The 19,813-nt window shown below is 41.2% G+C and overlaps 1 protein-coding gene across 1 annotated transcript; it reads left to right on the top strand.

The window, feature by feature from the left end:
- The first annotated feature begins 186 nt into the window (after nucleotides 1-186).
- On the top strand, nucleotides 187-19,655 carry LOC149901583 (ionotropic receptor 84a-like). Its single transcript, XM_090111142.1, has 12 exons — nucleotides 187-325; nucleotides 568-710; nucleotides 940-1,108; nucleotides 1,430-1,616; nucleotides 16,048-16,217; nucleotides 16,627-16,856; nucleotides 17,079-17,178; nucleotides 17,765-17,943; nucleotides 18,278-18,382; nucleotides 18,716-18,882; nucleotides 19,165-19,362; nucleotides 19,585-19,655. Exons 1-12 carry the CDS (start codon nucleotides 187-189, stop codon nucleotides 19,625-19,627), a joined length of 1,830 nt encoding a protein of 609 aa, XP_089967268.1. The 3' UTR covers nucleotides 19,628-19,655.
- Nucleotides 19,656-19,813: the final 158 nt, after the last annotated feature.

Raw genomic sequence — 19,813 nt, 5'->3', positions numbered from 1 at the left:
CAAACAGACAGTTTACCTAATTTTTATCGCTATCTTAGTTCTTAAAATATGTAAAAGCAAACACGAGCTTTCATAATGCGATAAGCAGTAATTACTTAGCTCAAATATTAACAAAGGAACGTGGATTTATAAGCCCTTCCTAAACCACAAATTTTATTTGCAATCGAGTTGTTGATAAAATTTAATATGAAATTATTCTTATTGTGGTTTTTACTGCAAAAGACAGTTTTTGGTAGAGAAGCTGTTATTTTTAGTTTTATCAAAGATTACATACGAAATGAATGGGCGCCAACTACCTTGGCTTATGATTTATGCTGGAATAAAGGTTCGTTCTAAAAATGCGGAATACTTAATTTTTTATGTTATTATAAGAGAAAAGTAACTATAATAATGCTTCAAATATAATAAAAGTGAATGTTTGTATTATTTTGGCCGAAAAACCTAAGTTGAAATAACACGCCCTCTACGCTCTACCGAAGAGAATAGAATTTTTCTCTTCTCTAAAGAAAATAGGATTAAAATTTTATTTTTATGCATAATATACTATACTTAGTCCACTATTTTCAGAGGAACAAATAAGATTATTTCGCTTACTTTCTGATGATGGAATCAGAGTCTCGTCAAAATTAGATGACAGTGCAAAACTAAACGACCAAAATTTATTATTTCTTGTCGATTTAAATTGTCCTGAAGCTGAAATTGCATTCAATGTAAGAACAAATTATCTTTAATATTTTTTTTACATTTTTCTATACATAGGTAATAAGAGAATTTTATGAAATAGAAAACGATTGTGTTTTCAGAATCATTTTATATGAATATGTAAAATTCATAATTTCTTAACATCGTTTATACTAAAATTCTTAACATCGTTTATAATATAACGAAACTAAATAATTATGTTCTAGTTTTGCTATTAACTTTTTAATATATCAATAGATAACCAGCCGATTCCGACCTCCATACCGCTGGCTCGTAATTTATGATAACACTAAGAATGACGGTAACGATCAAAGGAAAATTGACCAACTCTGGACCTTGCCACTTTTGGCAGATAGTGATTTTGTTTTGGCTGAACGGAAGGGTAATGCGCTGACTCTTGTTGAATGTAAGTTTTCTACAATAATATGTACTTACATATATTTAATTAACTTTATTTTTGGTGCTGGTGAAATCTTTCTAGATTAACAATAGATAGACTAATATCAAATGATAGAAACATTTCTCTCTTAAAATAACGTCTCCTAAGTAGGTACTAATGGTACAATCGCGTGATATCTAATTAAATGCAAGAGACTACAGAATTAGATGAAAAGAAAAAGATATGTAATGCATGTAGTTAATTTAAATTTTATATTTACTACTTTTTCCACGTATCTAACCTTCACTATCAGTTTATAATGATTATTTTTCCCTCGAATACCCACAGTACACAAACCATCCCCAACATGCCCTACATACTCCAACCCTAGAGGTTTCTACAATGGTACTCTTATCGACACGAGACCTCGGAGGGAAATGTTCTGGAGACGACGAGATATCATGGGACATCCACTCACTATGTCCAACGTGATTCAGGATAGTAACACTACGATGCATCACTTGGAGGATCGCTTGTAAGATGGAAAATAACATTATATCAGATGCATAAGAAGCCTTTTCAATGGAAATCTATCTATTTTCATAACTATCTTGAATACTGTCCAAAATAAAACCACTTTCTACCCAAAAATTTTATAACCTTCAGATGTAACTACGAAATTTTGCAAAACTTAATATTTTCCCATCAAGGTTAGAAAAGCATATCATAAGCATTCTATGTTTTCTATTCTATAGCAAAAGGATAGAACACATGCATTGATAAGGTTATAGTAGAGCCATTTTAATAGGCAACATTTGACAGTTCAACAAAATTCAACAACGTAACCTAGTAACGACGACATAGAATAATATGATATTTCGTTTTGTTAGAACTGCACATTTGCTTAACTTTTTTCAATTACGATAACATATTTATAATAATAATGACCGATACAAGTAATTTTAGGATTTGATTTTACTGATAAACCATTCTAAACATAATAAACAATTTCTGATTTAAAGAACTGACGTTGCTACAATTTTGTGTCAATAACCCTTTTTTCTTTTTAAATACCAGAGACGTTACTCTAAAAATCGAAATCTGACATCTAGAATCGAATGCATTGATTACTTGGGAATAAAAATCATCATAAATTATTCACATGTGTTTCAAGTTCGATTGACAAATGTTTCAAGTCCGTATCGATTAATTCACTTTAATCGATGTTTTTAGGCAGGTTACCACCCTATGAAGATAAAATTGATAGACGTCAAATGTTGCCTATTAAATTGGCTCGACAATAATCGTATAGGAGCTACCAACGTTGACAAGAGAGCATTTTAGTATAGTTGGTTCTTTGATATACTGTTCCTCTTGCTATTTCGGTTAGAGTCCGGGCTGTCTGGCTGGTCGCAGTGGTTGCGTTTTTTAGTGCGCATCTCATCTGCACAGGATAATTTCCCTAATTTGAAGTCATTTTTTAACGCGTAATTTTTAATATTTTACCTTTAGATAGATCCATCAGACATAATTTTTTTATTGCAAGACGTTTTTTTCGTTGTTAAATAGGTGCCAGACGCAATTTTTTATTTCGTTTTTATAAAAAATTCAAATTATTTTAGAATGTCTGTAAATTTCATATTATGTTCTTCAAACATAATATAATCTAAAATTAATTAGCCAGACGCTAATTCGATTGTTAAGTATTAAATAATGTGTAGGTATAAATAAAAAAAAGTAATGAAGCATGCAGCTCATCAGCTAGTGTATTTTAACTATGCGACAGGAAATAATTGCAAGAATACAATATTATTTACACTTGTTCTTATAAATAAAAGCTAAAATGAAAAACAAAACATAAAAGTGAAAAATAAATTAAAGTTACCATACATTGAAAAGAATGGAATAAAAACTATATCAATGAAGGTTAAACAATTACATTGTTAAATTTAAAAAGCCATCTTCATAATCATCATCATCATCATCTTTCCTCACACTGTCAGAATTATTTATGTTATCGTCTAAGGAATTGTTATTGTTTTCCAATATTCCATCATCTGTAAAAAGAAGTCGAAAGGAAGAAGAAAGAAAGAAACGTACGAAGCCGCAGGCGGAAAGCTAGTATTTTATACCCGTGCGAAGCCGGAGCGGGCCGCTATGTTTTTATATTCAACGTTCACAGTTTTTCTGTAGTGTATTTAGCGATTATTGCACCCGTGCGAAGCCAGGGCCGGGCGGGTCGCTAGTTAATATTAGATATATATTAGAAAATTTAACTTGTATTGGCAACACTGTATTTTGTTTGTGGTTCTTTTTCTTCTTGTACGCGGTGTGTAATGTGTGGTATTAGGCAATGTGCTATTGGAAACAATATACATAAGTTTATGTAATCGCTGTTTTCATTTAAACCCATAACTTAATAGATAAGTAATAAAAAAATTGTTTTGTATAGAAGATTGTTGATGTACCCTAATAGTTTATTTTTTAGCCTAAGGAATAAAATGTACCTGTTTAAATTCACTCTATTACACGCGGCGGGTTACTACTTACTCAATGAAACACACTATTACTCAAACAAAACTCAATTTATGTACTACTCGGGTCTTCCACGCAGGCCTTCACAGGCTTCGGGGTAACTGTTCGGGGCGATGGCCCCTTTCAGTGATAGCAACGCCGCCTGCTACTACAGGCGGGGCACTGGGTGGGACCGGATGGTCCAAGGTGTCATGTCCGGGAGGTATCCTGCTGCAGTGCGATCGAGTCCGCGGGTATCGCGAGCGATCTGCGACCTGCTGCAGGGGGGAATGTCCGTGTGTGCTTCACCCGCCGCTCAGCGAGGTCGAGCTCGCCGGCAGTGTGCCGGTGAGCGCCCGTCAGCCAGCGGCGAGGAAGCGGTCGTGTCCTAGGAGATTAGGTCACGTGGTAGGCCTCTTTTGTCCGGCGGTCGTCGATGGTATGGCGCGATGCCGTGCAAATGCTGGGATCGCGCTCCGTCGGCGCGCGCGAACATTGAGGAACTCAGGCGGCGAACGAAGTCGTCCAGGCTCTCCATGCGCAGGTCCCTGGAGATGACCTGATTCCGTACGAAGCGTGGTGCTCCGGAGATGGTGCGGAGCGCTAGCGACTGCTGCGCTCGCAGAGACTTGCGGTCCGTCTCGTTGGTCAGCGCGAACCACGCAGGGGCCGCGTAGGTAAGTCGCGTGCGAATGTACGCCTTGTATATGCACAGCTTCGTACGGAGAGGTAGGTGAGACGCCAGCATGGGGCGGAGTATATTCCGCACAGCTCGCGTCTGGGCGACCACGTTTTTCACATGGGGCCGCATCGAGAGTGTCTTGTCAATGGTCACACCAAGGTACTTGGCCGTCGGTGACCACTCGACGCTCTCGCCCATGAGAGACACCGGGGGCGGCAAAAGGCGCGCCCGCCCGATGGAAATCGCCTGAGTTTTACCCACGTTGACCTTGAGTCTCCAGTCCTCCAGCCATGAGGGAAGTGCATCCAGTGCTCGCTGCATCTTTACCGATGCGTGCTTGGCGTTCAGCGAGGTGGTAATGAACGCAGCGTCGTCGGCATACAACGCTAAAATGGCTCCGCCAGCGACTGGAATGTCGTCCGTGTATCTGCTATAGCAGACGGGCGACAGGCAGCTTCCCTGGGGCACACCGGCTCGGATGGGGCGCTCTGAGGACAAAGCATCTTCAACCGCCACTTGAAAACGCCTGTCTTGCAGGAAGGTGGCCACAGTCTTAACTACTCGACGTGGAGTAGTGGACGTGGACAGCTTGTAGATGAGTCCGGTGTGCCAAACGCGATCGAACGCCTTCTCCATATCAAGGAATACTGCAACTGATTGTTCTCGCTTGTTATAGGCGGTAGCGAGGTGGTGCAGTACTCTCGTCACTTGTAAAGTGGTGGAGTGTTCGGCGCGGAAACCGAACTGTTCGTCGCGTGGCTGAAGGTGGGGCGTAATGTGCAGCAGCAGTAGTTTCTCAAAGACTTTCGAGATAGAGGACAGAAGAGTGATGGGGCGATAGCTCTCAGGCAGCATGATGTTCTTGCCTTGCTTGGGAATCAGGATGACTCGGCCGAGCTTCCACGGGGATGGAAAGTGCCCGGTACGGAGGATTCCATTGAAGAGCCGCGTCAGCGTCGCGATGGCTCGCGGGGGTAGGTGACGCAGCGCTTCGTTGGTGACTCGGTCGGGACCGGGGGCTTTGCGCAGTTTAGTTCGTCGAATCATCCTTTGGACTCGACCAGGGGAGAACACGACGGGATCTTCTGTCGGCGGTATCGGCAACTCTAAGTAGTCCATCACATGTCGCTCGATAGTCTCTACGTGCTGCACATTCGCAGTCCGGTTAGGCGTAAACTGCGTCTCCAGGAAGTCTGCAAAAATCTCCGCTCGATCCTCGGCGCGGTAACGTGGGGTTCCGTCACCGGCCATGAGGGGTCTAATCGGAGAGGGCTTCCTGGAGAGCTGGCGGCAAAGGCGGTGCATGCCGGACCAGTCATCGCCGGCTCGCTCGATGGCGGTGTGCCAAGATTCGACTGCTACCGTTTCCAGTGCGTCTGAGATCTTGGCTGCCAGAGCGTTCAGCCGCGTCTTCATGGTCGGGCATCGCAGGTTTTGCCATAATCTTCGCAGCTTCCTCTTCTCCTCTAACATCGCTTGTATGTAGGCAGGGAGCTGGGGTTTCTTGCGAGTGGATGCAGCGTCGAGTCTGGACTCGCGAAGCGCGTTGGACAAGACTGCGCTGAAGTCCGTGGCGAGTCGGTCGACGTCTGCAGGGCTCTCGACTCTAAAGGACGGAGAATGTTCAGCCATGTGTTCGGCGAAGATTCTCCAGTCCTGGCGATGTTTCGGAGAAGGCAGTGATGTTGTCATAGGAGTCAGTGTCAGCGTCATGAGGACGGCTTGGTGGTCGGAAATGAGGTGGTCATCCAGGACGTCAAGCGACGGTACGGCGACGAGGCCACGAGCAACTGCTATGTCGATGACGTCCGGAGTGTGTGCTGCACAGTACGGGTAGTGTGTTGGGACCTCTGGTCCTAGCACTTCGTAGCCGTGGCGGTCTGCGTCGTCCAGGAGGCGTCTGCCGTCCGGGCTTACGGTGTTGGAGTTCCACGCCGTGTGTTTCGCATTGAAGTCGCCAGCGAGGATCGTGGGCAGCGGCGAGTCCAGCAAGGTTCGGACATCAGCCACTGCGAGTCGATTCTGCGGCGGCTTGTAAAAGGCGAACACACGGATGGGCTGGCGATCTACACAGATTTCTACGCCGAGGGCGTACGACGATTGCAATTGAGGTACTGGCAGCAGTTGGTGGATGAGATTCCGACGGACCAGGACTACTAATCCCCTATAAGCAGTCCCGATTGGCGAGGTGTGGTCCTCCCGGTAGACATAGTATCCGGAAACCTTCAACTTGTCTACTGGTCTGAGGTGCGTCTCGTTAACCAGGCCGATGTCCACTTGACGCTGGGAGAGCAGGGTTTTGAAGAGGCGGGCTTTTTGCGCTGAGAGCCCGTCGGCGTTCCAAAAAGCAATGCGAAGCTCAGCCATAAGAGGCGCAGAGCTCCGCGATACAGCCCAGGATCAGCGGTATAGGGTCACGCTGTTCCTGGATGGCCACCAGTACCTGATTAAGGGTGCTGATGACCTTAGTCAATCGAGGGTCCAGCGGCATCACTCGCTTCGCCTTCGTCCCCCGTGCAGGGGCAGCGACCACGGTGGGCTTGGACGTCTTGGTTGGCTGCGGCGCGACTTGCGGTGCAGGGCGCGGCCTGGCGGTAGATGCAACAGGCGGTACAGTGGCTGGTGCAGGTGGTGCATTGAGCGGCGCGGTGGGCTTCGCAACTGGCGGTGCTGCTTGCCGCGGTTGGGTGCGGGTGCGCTTGCCACGCCTACGGCGGCGTTTACCTGTCGGTCCTGGCTGGTTGGCAGCAGCCATGAGCGAGCCAGGTGCGTCGACTTCAGCTGCGGGCGCGCGCGCACTTGTAGTAGTGCGGGCGATAGTGCCGGCCCTGCGGTTGCGCATCTCCTTGCGGTAGACCGGACAATTCGCATTATTGGCCGTGTGGGCGCCGCCACAGTTGGCGCACGTCGGTGGTTCCTCACGCGGACGTTGGCACTCCTTCGCCGGGTGGTTCCCACCACACCGCACACAGGCTAATGGCCTGTGGCAGTTTTGGGAGGAGTGCCTAAATTGTTGGCAGCGATGGCATTGCGCGGGCCCCTTCCTGCCGCGCCATGCCTCGATAATGATCCCAGGCATACAGAGCAGTTCGCTGACCTCGTAAATGCCTGGGATGAGGTCCGGAGTCCGCTGCAATTGCGCGAACATCAAACAGCCCGGCCTACCCGGGCGAGCTGGGATTGCGCGCACGTGCTCCGGGGTGAACCCGAGCTCGCGCAGTTCTGCCTCCACAAGTGCCGGTTCTGTGTTAGCCGGCAGGCCGCGGATCGCTACTTTCACGCTTCTTTCAGCGGGTAGCGAGTAGCAGAACCAGGAGATTCCGGTGTTGCTCTCCAGCTGCGTAAGATAGCGCTGGATGACACGGAACTCCTGGTCCGTTTTTGGCATGAATCGGACGCCCTTACCAAACGGACGTCCGTTCGGGGTGTGCCCGAGGACCTTCTTTAATTCTTTGAAGTGAGTTGGCCAGTCGGGCAGCGTCTCTACGATGAGCGGAGGGTAGCGGTTGGGCTGTTTGGTGGGAGGCGCGGCGCTTGCAGTGCCGGCGGAAGCAACAGTGTCGGTCGCAGTCACAGTCTTGTTAGTTGGGGCGGGCGCAACGGCAGCGGAGGAGGTGGAGGGTATGGGCACAGGAGATTTTGGAGACGCGACCATGGCCGCGTATGTTGGGCCGGTCGTCCCGGTCTCCATAGGAGAGCCCGGTGACATCGTCGGCATGTTCAGAGGAGGAGGCGGGGACGCTGTGAGAGTTTTCTCTCCTACTCTATGGGGAGGGGAGGGAAAGCGTCCCACGGGAATACCCGGTAAGGGGGCGGGAAAGCGCGGAGTACGTGGTAGAGGTGCCTGTGCGGCGCGTTTTAAAGTGCCCGGCGTTGGCGTGGCGGCGAATGCCGGGGCCTGTTGACGAGCAATTGAGGATACGGATTCGGTGGATTGGGCCGGCGACAACGTCAGTGGACTCGCCAGGAACGATTCATCGCCGGCTCCTGACTGGGGTTCCGACACCAACACAGGGAGCCGGCCAGCTGCCGTTGAACGGGCCACAATTGCGGCCTGGCCGGAAGCGGCGATGGCGTCCAGGCCCATTTCAAGTGCGGCAACCGACCGGCTATAGACCCTGCGGCCCAGTGCGCGCGGACGAGTCGCACGCCGCTGCGGCAGCGGCGGCACGCTCGGCGGCGGCATGATTGCAGGATGTACTTATTTACATCTGGAATCGCAATCGCAATTTTTAAAATTTCATAATTCAGAGAAAAACCAATAAATTATTTATCTCTGAATTACCAAATTATACAGTTAATTAATTGACTGATTTTAATTAATCAGTCAATTAATTAATTAATTAATTGATCAGCGAGCAGAACGCTGAGATACGACCAAACGACCAAACGACCAAGAACGACAACGAACCAACCAATTTGAAGTGTGTCGGTGCTCACTCAATTTATTCACTCATCTTAAGATTATATACGTATGCAGAAAATAATTTCTATAGTGCCATTTAAAAACACAGTAGCGACATCTATTATTGACTTTAAGAGACAACTTGACACATTTGACAATTGACATATTATATTTGACACTTGACACATTACGCGGCGGGATTTGACAGTTATTGATAGATGTTAGGTTACATTAGGTTAAGTTTGAACATTCCGCCCACCAAAGAACGTAGTTCTTTACGAAACTTAGACATAAACTACTAATAAACTAATTTAAGTTAAATTGAAATCAGAAAACACAAAAAAAATATTTAGGAAGTTATCTAATTACAACAACCGCCCACCGTGAGCAGTATTTCGCATACATACATAGTAATTTCTAACTCAACTCTCTATATAAAAATAAAGTATAACTATGACTCGAATAGCAAACTAATTACAATAACAAATTATTCGGTAACTTTAGGCAGATAACATAATTTATTACACGGTCTTTTACAAATACCATTTTTGGTTTTAATGGACACTACACGCGTTATGTTATCCTTTCCACTATGTTTTTCAATGATTCTGCCCAAATACCATTTAGCTGGAGGAATATTCTTATCTTTGATAATAACGATGTCGTCGACTTCAGGCTCCCGTCTTCTTGTGGTCCACTTATGTCTTCGATTCAACGTTACTAAGTATTCATCGGACCACTTCCTCCAAAAATCGTTCATTAATTTTTGGCAATACTTCCAACGTCTTAATTCCGAAATTTGTTTCTCCTCACAAGTCTCATCCGGTATAACAAGTAGTGGTTCTCCTACTAAGAAGTGTCCTGGAGTTAACGGCATGGGGTCATCGGGATTATCACTCATGTACGATAAGGGTCTGGAGTTTAGACACGCTTCGATCTGTGTCAAAACTGTTGTTAGCTCTTCAAAGGTAAGTGTACTATCTCCTATAACTCTTTTCAAATGTTTTTTTGCAGAGCGGACACCAGCTTCCCATAAGCCTCCAAAGTTTGGCGCTTGTGGTGGAATGAACTTCCATGTAGTGCCTTCGTTCACAAGGAGATGTTGAAGCTCGTCAGGAAGTTGAGATATTGAGCGGTCAAACATGTTTCGCAATTCCCTATCCGCACCGATAAAATTCGTGCCATTGTCGGAGTACAATGTTTCGCAATGTCCTCGCCTCGATACGAATCTTCTAAAAGCTGCTAAGAAACCGTTAGTACTCAGGTCAGAGACGGCTTCCAGGTGTATTGCCTTTGAAACGAAACAAATGAAAACGCAGATGTAACCCTTGTAAGATTTAGCTCCTCGGCCTGGGGAAAATCTGATGTTAATGTGGCCTGTAAAGTCCACTCCTGAAATTTTAAAGGCTCTTGCTGGGGTCAGTCTGGCTTCTGGTAGCCTTCCCATAAGCTGATTGTTATTTTGTTGAGAGTATCGTATGCAAGTAACGCAATTTCGATAACATTTCTTTACCATATCCCTCCCTCGAATGATCCAGTATTTGGACCGAATATAATTTAGCATAAGCTGCGGTCCACCATGGAGAGTTTTAAGGTGAGCATCCTGCAATATTAACTTAGTTAAGTGACTATTACTAGGTAAAATTACAGGATGGCGTTTATCGTAATTTACATGAGCCTCATGGATTCGCCCCCCCACTCTTACTATCCCATTCTCATCCAGTATAGGATGAAGAGTATGGAGCTGACTCCTCTTCGATACATTATGACCAGATCTCAATTGCATAATGTCGTCTTCAAAATACACTCTCTGGGTCTCCCGTATGCAATATTGTAGAACAGAATGTATCTCCTCTTTGCTGACACCTTTACATAAAGCTTTCCTTTCCTCCTTGGGTAGTCTCAGATTTAAAACTCTCCTGCAATAAGCTAATATCCTTAGCATCTTGGGTAAAGTGGAAAATTTCATCCAAAAGAAATCTTCTTTGTCTTTCACCGTTGTACTCAATACTTTTACAGACCGTGTCTCTTCCGTTGTTTCAAACACGCCTCGCTCTCTCTGCTGGTATTTGTTTACTTCTTGAAGCCAATTCGGACCATGCCACCATAAGTCGTGATTAATTAAATCTTGGACCAATAAGCCCCTCGAACCAGCGTCAGCCGGATTCTCATCCGTTTTGACATGCCTCCATTGCTCTCGATCTAACATAGTGAGTATCTCAGAGACCCTGTTAGATACGAATGTGGTCCAACGACTGGGTTCTCCCGATATCCATGCTAAAACAACTGCACTGTCAGACCATGCGTATATATCGCATTTAGGGATGTTCATGATTTGTGAAACCTCATATACCAGTTTTGCAGCAAGTAAAGCTGCACATAATTCCATGCGAGGAATTGATATTTCCTTTTCTACTGGGGCTACCTTTGTCTTCGCTGTAACAAGATTAACGGTGACGTTTCCCTGTACATTTCTCGATTTTAGATAAACCGCTGCTGCATAAGCCGACTGAGATGCATCAGCGAATGCGTGTAACTCTACGTAGTCACCTCTCCTAGTTTGTAGCCATCTTGGTATAGCTACGCTCTTTATGTTTCTTAAATCTACCTTAAAATTTTGCCATTCTGAAAGTAAATCGGGGGTGAGCTTATCATCCCAAGCTAGCTTTGACTTCCAGAGTTTCTGAATGAAGATTTTTGCGGTTATTATCTTAGGAGCAATCCAACCCATAGGATCATACAGGCGAGCTATATCTGATAACACCTTCCTCTTTGTAATATCGTCTCTCGTCTCCTCATCTTCAGGTAAGTTGAATTTATATTCAAATTGATCACTTAGCTTGTTCCATGATATACCTAATACCTTTATATTATCGCCCGATTTAAAAATTACCGATTTTTCAGATCTTTGACTCTCTTCATGGATATGTTCAAGTAATTCAGAACTGTTTGTACACCATTTCTGAAGTTGAAAACCACCGCTTTTCATAAGCTTGTTCATTTCGTCGTAAATCTCGATAGCCTGTTTGGGAGTATCACATCCGGTCAGTAAATCGTCCATGTAATAATCTTGCAGGGTTATACGAGCTGCGCTTGGGTATTTCTCTTGCTCATCTTTAGCTAGTTGCTGCAGGGATCTGACGGCGAGGTACGGTGCGCACGATGTTCCAAAGGTAAGTCTCAGTAATTTATAGCACTCAATAGGCTCGTGTGGATCGAATCTCCACAACACTCGTTGGAAGTCCGCGTCTCTGTCGTCAACACGGATTTGTCGATACATTTGCACAAGATCAGCCACGATGCAAATTTCGTGATATCTCCATCTCATTAAGATGTGTCGCAAGTCCTGTTGAAGTTTCGGACCGACACGTAAATTATCGTTAAGAGATATATTATTTATGCCTTTACTTGAGGCGTCAAACACCACTCTCACTTTAGTTGTATCCTTATCGCTTCTTACTACAGCGTGGTGCGGTAAGTACACTGCGTAAGGATCAAGTAACTCTTCTCTCTTAGTAATTTTACTCATATGATTCTTTTCTATGTAGTCTTTCATTACTTTCTTATATTCTTCATATAAGTTTTCATTATTACGTAATTTATTTTCTAGTGATTTGAATCTTTTCAAGGCGATCTCTTTTGACTGACTATGTACACACTCAGGGTTAGAACTCTTAAAAGGTAATCTCACGATATAGCTACCTTCATTGTCTCTAATGGTTGTTTCCTCGTATATTTCTTCACATCGTAATTCTTCTTTCGTCATTCTCTTTCCTATACTGTCCGGTTCTCTCTCGATTTCCCAAAATTGCTTAAGTAATTGGTCTTCCTTTACCTGTATGTGCATGCTTAGTACTCTTTGGTTTAATTCTGTGTCTAATTTATCTTTTATCTTTCCAGATAATATCCATCCAAGCTTCGTGTTCTGTGCAACCGGACCACTCAATGCGGGATTTTTTAGAAAACCTTCTAATATAATTTCTCCATATATTTCAACGCCTAAAATAATGTCTATTTTTGCAGGGTCACCGAACGATGGGTCAGCCAGTGGTATGTTTTTTATTTCAGGCCAATTGTCTATCGATACACATCTTGAAGGTAAGTATGATGTTAATTTTCTTAACACAAAAGCCTCAACTGGAATTGAGAACTTAGGATTTTGTAAGGACTCTAACTCGAATGTAACCATATTTTTGGTTCTCGTTTGACCATCTCCAATTCCTGATATGACTCCATTTACCGCTGTTTTCTTCAGTAGAAGAGATTGCACAGTAGCCTCGTTGATAAATGAAGCCTCAGAACCTTGGTCAATTAAAGCTCGAACTATACGTGTATAGCCATCGGATGATTTTATCTTAACCATCGCCGTTGCAAGAAGCACAGTGTTGATATGGTTCTCTGTAGTAAAGTGAGCAACCGCCTTTGTTACGGGTTGCGAACTCGGTTGATTTTCTTCAGTAGAAGATTCCACCGTAGGTGGATTTTGATTGAAATGTAATAGTGTGTGATGTCGCTTACCACATTTGCGACAGCAAGCTGCTACTTGACAATTTTTTACCGCGTGCGTTGATGAAAAACAGTTAAAACACAGCCTCTGTGTTTGTATGAACTCTGATCTCTTCTCCGGTGTTAGAGACGCAAATTGTTTACATTGATACAGTGAGTGTCGTCCGGAACATGCGACACAGATCGGGTTATTCGATTTGGGGTCGTTCATCAGCGAATGGAAAACGTTTTGCTTCATCGGCTGCCTAGGGTTTACAGATTGTGTTGGCCTTGCCGTGAATCTCTTGTGACTGGATGGTTCCAGCAGCTCTAACGTTCTGAATCTTGATTCCATGAAATTCTTTAATTCTTTCCATGTTGGTAATTTACACTTCAGCTCACTGGCATCTGCTCGGCTCACTTCTAATTCCCAAACCTTTCTGGACTCTGGATCCAACCTCGACACTACCAAGTAAACTATTATGGCATCCCAAGAGCTCGTGTCAATCTCCATATTGTTTAACGATTTAAGGCATGTAGATGTAGTATCTAAAAGTTGTTTCAGTGCACTTGGAGACTCGTTGTTTAGGTTTCTTTGACCGAAAAGACGTTTCATTATTTCGTTTACGTTGTACCTCTTGTTATTGTATCGAGCATTGAGGACCGCCCAGGCCTCCGTATAATTTTCCTCGGTTGTAGCTAGGTTCTTCAGTAGGATCTCGGCTTCTCCCAACAAGCAACCCTTCAAATAGTGTAATTTCTGAACGGCAGTCAAGTTGGGGTTGTTGTGAATAAGTGACACAAACATGTCATTGAAATGTTGCCACTGGTCGTAGCTCCCGGAAAATTTCGGCAGGTTTATCTGCGGCAGTTTCACATCCGCTCCACCACTCATCATAGTGACTGTACTCGTACTCGTGCTCGCCGAAGCTGGTGTCATTGCTTGCAGATCGTTTTGTAAAATAAGCTTATACTCAGTGTATGCATCGTCGCATTCCGAATATAGGTCGTTTTCAAAATACGATAATGCAATTTTTGTTGTCCTATCGACCATAACAACAATTTCATTGTGACCTTCCACAAATGAATCCCACAACCTCTCTATCGCTTCGAGCCGCGTATTTATATAATTTGCTGTAATTCGTTCTTTAGGAGATTTTTTGTAGTTTATTTGGCCCTTTTTTATTCGGTCGAAGATGTCTTCTTGTTTTCGGAGAAGACCCTCAACACTTCTTGCCATTTTCGTAGTAAGTATTACTAATTTTACTATAACGCAAAATTTCTAAGTCCACAATCTCACGAAATTTTTCTAAGTCCAAGATAACACGTATTTTTTCTAAGTCCTTAAACACTTGTAATTTTTCAAAGTCCACAATCTCACGAAATTTTTCTAAGTCCAAGATAACACGTATTTTTTCTAAGTCCTTAAACACTTGTAATTTTTCAAAGTCCACAATCTCACGAAATTTTTCTAAGTCCAAGATAACACGTATTTTTTCTAAGTCCTTAAACACTTTTAATTTTTCAAAGTCCACAATCTCACGAAAATTTTCTAAGTCCAAGATAACACGAATTTTTCTAAGTCCTGAACACTTGTAATTTTTACACTTCTGAAGATTACACGAATTTACTCTAAGTCTTTATGCACTCCTAATTTTTATAAGTCCCGATCGGACAGCACTTTAACATTTGTAATTTTTACACTTCTGAAGATTACACGAATTTACACTAAGTCTTTATGCACTCCTAATTTTTCTAAGTCCCGATCGGACAGCACTTTAACACTTGTAATTTTTCACAATTCACTCCCGGGTTTCGGCACCATGTTTAAATTCACACTATTACACGCGGATGGTTACTACTTACTCAATGAAACACACTATTACTCAAACAAAACTCAATTTATTCACTCATCTTAAGATTATATACGTATGCAGAAAATAATTTCTATAGTGCCATTTAAAAACACAGTAGCGACATCTATTATTGACTTTAAGAGACAACTTGACACATTTGACAATTGACATATTATATTTGACACTTGACACATTACGCGGCGGGATTTGACAGTTATTGATAGATGTTAGGTTACATTAGGTTAAGTTTGAACAGTACCAATGGAAGGTACTTGTTCCCACAACACAGGGAATCCTAGAGTAGGAACAATTCAATTTCTATGCATCTTAGGTATATTTTCGAAAAAAAGAAGTTATTTTTTATTGTTATTTAATTTTCGCGGCCGACCCTTTCAATCTCTCTTGCACATTAAACTATCTCTCCATATACACAATCATCAAATTGTTATACTTACCTACTTTCACTACGTTTTTATTTGTACATATTTAATACTTAACAATCGAATTAGCGTCTGGCTAATTAATTTTAGATTATATTATGTTTGAAGAACATAATATGAAATTTACAGACATTCTAAAATAATTTGAATTTTTTATAAAAACGAAATTAAAAATTGCGTCTGGCACCTATTTAACAACGAAAAAAACGTCTTGCAATAAAAAAATTATGATTGATGGATCTATCTAAAGGCAAAAGTTTAAAAATTACGCGTTAAAAAATGACTTTAAATTAAGGATAATTTCCTGTGCAGATAAGATGCGCACTACTGAACGCAACCACTCCGGCCAGCCAGACTGGGCGGACTCTAACCGAAATAGCTAGAGGAACAATATATCAAAAAACCAGCTATACTAAAATGACTTCTTTTTCAACGTTAATAGCTCCCGTACCATAACAATTTTCTTTGCACTTTGGTCATAGGACGTACCTTAAATTGACTAAATCTGTAACTGTCCTGAACTGTTGACTGAAAACTGCTTCTAAATATCTATCCAATACAATACACACTAATCGCCCTTTCAGAAAACTGCATCACGACCCAATAACAAAGTTATGCTGGATACACGTGAGGACCGCGTTCAGAATGTTGAATGCTACGCCTCGATACGTGTTTAGCTATCGATGGGGATACATTAAAGACGGCCAGTGGTCGGGAATGATCAATGATCTGAGGACTGGGAGGGCTGATATAGGTAATGTTTGCTGTAGTTGCATAAGTAAATAGGTACAGGTTTCGTGCAGTTTCAACCGACCTAATCAAGGATGTATCTAAGGTCTAAGTTCAATACAACTATGCTCTTTTTATTCGGAAATATGCATACGAAATATGGGATATATTATTACCTACAAGCCTACGACCTACCTATACGAGTTATCCGATGTCGACTGTATTGATGATGATCTAATTTGCAAAAATGTATGGGTAAATGTACCTATGCATTTTCAATTTTACGATTAAAAACTTCAACGTAGGTAATATTCTATTTTGGCATTTTTCGTATCAGCATTCAGCAAATTCTTAGGATTAGTAATTTCACTCGTTCAATCGAATAGAGCATTAAAGCATGATTTTAGAAATAATTGTTCCTCACTTTCTTTCAGGTACAAACTGCATACCGAACTCAAAACGCCTCGAGGTTGTGGTATTTACTGACTCCATAGGACAGTTTGAAGTTAAATTCATTTTCCGCCAACCACCCTTATCTTATGTGGCTAATATATTTGCTCTTCCGTTTTCGAATTCAGTTTGGATTGCAATAGTGTTGTCTATTATTGTTTCAACTGCTGCTATTTACGTTGCTAGTAGATGGGAAATAAAGAGATTGGGCTTTGTGAGTACCTATTATATAATATTATGTATCATTGTTTAAACTTAGGTACGGTCTACTGTGGTAATGCCTTACAAAATTTAACTTACGATACTATACGATTTAGCTAAGATGATGGGCGTCGTTAAATTAAGTTAAATGTAACAGAAAGTTATAAAATATTTTTTAGCCGCAATTTTTTTTTTTGTAAAATATATCCATTAAGTATGTAAGTGAAACTTTCAGAATCCAACTCAGCTTGATGGAAGTGTCGCAGATGCTTTGCTTCTAACAATGAGTGCTATTAGTCAACAAGGTTGCTCTAAAGAACCGAAAGGGTTGTCAGGTGACGTCCGAATTAATCATCTGGATTTTTTGCTCATTATAATATGCTCTATGCCTCTATATTTAATATATTGTAATCAAAACCAGACAAGACCACACTGCACGTCATAATATTATGCTTTAAACCAATTTTATGCAATATTATACTCTATTTCTATCGATAGTTAATACGACTGATCATAAACAGAATGCATTAGCGAATATTCAATAACAGATGATGGAATAAATCTTAAATATTACCATATATTACTGCGTATTTTCGAGGAGTTTTTAAGTCTATACCCAAACATAATATTCAAATGCTGAAGGGTTTGATTGTTTGGGTTAACGTGCTGAAGGAACTACGGATCCGATTTAAAAAGCTCTGAGTTAGATTAGCACATAGTTTATCGCGGAAGCGGAGCAATGCAGGTAAAACCGGGGGGCACAGCGAATTTATCTAAATCTTACACTAGTTCATCTGTATAAAATCAGCATAATCTAAACAAATAGGTAAATTACCTATCTTTGTCTCTTTTACACTGAGTCACTAAGACTGCATTTATTACAACAATAAAATAGAAATAGTTTGAATAATTTCATAACAGGTCGCATAATGCTCTGGGTGATATTCGCTGCGCTCATGGCGCTATATGCAGCATACGCCGCGCACATCGTGGTGCTGCTGCAGGCACCATCTTCCTCTATCAAAACCTTGGAACAGTTGGAGCAGTCTGGCATGACGCTCGGCGCTATTGATACGGATTATAACCGCTTCGTGTTCCGGGTTTATTTTATTTTTTATACCTATTGATTTTGAGGATGTAATAAAGGTAGACAAAAACAAAGTAACACATACATTAGAATACCTACCTATGTTGTAACTCAATATAACGTCGTTGATCGAACGCTCATTTTTGAACAGAGAATATTTTTCAACAAATAGTTTATAATACGTATTAGGTACATATACATAGGAAGGTAGGTACGTACGTACCTTCCTATGTATACCTAAACGGACGTAGCTACTTATATTCTATATTTTAAACAAATAACTCAATTTAATTGATTATTATATAGTTAGGTCCGTTTAATATTGAGAAAAACTACTATTTTCGCAGATGTTCAAAGATCCTGTTAAACAATCAATATTCAGAAAGGTTGAACCAGCTAAAGGAAAACCGCACTATTATAGTCTGAATGAAGGCGTAAAAAGAATAAGACAAGTAAGAATTGCTTACGGAAAAGCTTATCTTTTCAACAAAATACGTACCTGTGTTAGGTATATTTAGATTTTGTTCTTAAAAATAAAAAAGTTACCTACTTGTTATATTAATGAAGTTGAATTTTTGATATACCTAACGTCTGGGTCGCTTTAGCACTTGTTAGTAGCCGTGACCACTGAGTGTGTAATAATAATCTATCTTACCATCACCGCAGAGCAAGTAATATTATAGTCATCACTCTATTCCTACTGAATACTTATAAAAAGCTTTTAAAAGTTATAAATCTAACTTATTTTATGAAAATTAATGTGTATGATTCTTACCTTATTTTAGGGGCTATTCGCATACCATTCCATACTTGAACCAGTGTACAGACGCGTAGAAGAAACATTCTTGGAAATGGAGAAATGCGACCTCATGGAGATTGATTACATGAATGCACGCCATCCTTTTGTTCCAATTTATAAACACTCACCATATTTAGAACTTCTAAGAGTCGCGTTAGTAACTATTCCTACCATTATATTTTGTTATTAAATCTGCAAAAACTTGAGTCCTCTAAATAATTAATGTTATTTAACAGCTAAGTGAAGAAATCAAGAATTTCCCGCCTTTTCAAAAGTGGATATTTTTTAAAAACAATTCGCCTGCTTGGATACAAATCTTTTTGAACTGACAAAAAAATATCATTAGCAACACAGATTAACAATGTAAAGTGTTGCACGTTAAAAAAATAAAAACGTGTGAATAACTTTAACTTTAATCCTGGTAAATTATTTCAGATTAAAGCGCATTCGAGAGTCTGGTATTCAATCTGCACTGCATCACCGTTTACAAGTACCAAAGCCAAAGTGTTCCGATAAAATTTCGTCGTTTAGTAGCGTTGGCCTTTTGAATCTGCGACCCGTGTTGTATTTTATGCTGTACGGGATTTTGTTATCCGTCTTTATCGCCGTCCTTGAAAATATCGTTTATAAATTGTTAGTGCTACAAGATTATTTTTGTACTATTATAATATTACCTATTCATTTCAAATGATTTCATCAATCTTATATGTTAAGCATTCAACAATAGTTATTATATTCTGTTATGAACGCTTACAAAACTAAACAATGTACAAATTCAATATAATAATATTTCCTAGAGAACGATATTAATTTTTCCTTACATTTCCTACTGTAAAAATGCATTTAATTTTTCAGGACATGGAGCAGACGTCAAAATAAGAATAATATTATGCGTTAATTTGAATACGAACAAAAATAGTCACCCGTTTAGCACCCTATACTACGAATTAATAGAAATAATATTGGCTTCACCTTATTTAAATTTAGTATTAAAATTATACCAAACTAAATTAAGTAAGTTTTATTTTATCCATTTTGTATTTGTTTACCTACCTACTTTTGCTATTCAATTACAAAAGGCAGA

Source organism: Colias eurytheme, chromosome 16 (genome assembly GCF_061535395.1).
Source record: "Colias eurytheme isolate Ceu_HAF_F1 chromosome 16, ilColEury1 Martin Lab GWU primary, whole genome shotgun sequence".
NCBI classification, from domain to species: domain Eukaryota; kingdom Metazoa; phylum Arthropoda; class Insecta; order Lepidoptera; family Pieridae; genus Colias; species Colias eurytheme.
Note: the sequence above shows the minus strand (reverse complement) of the source record. Positions and strands in the feature narration are given on the sequence as shown.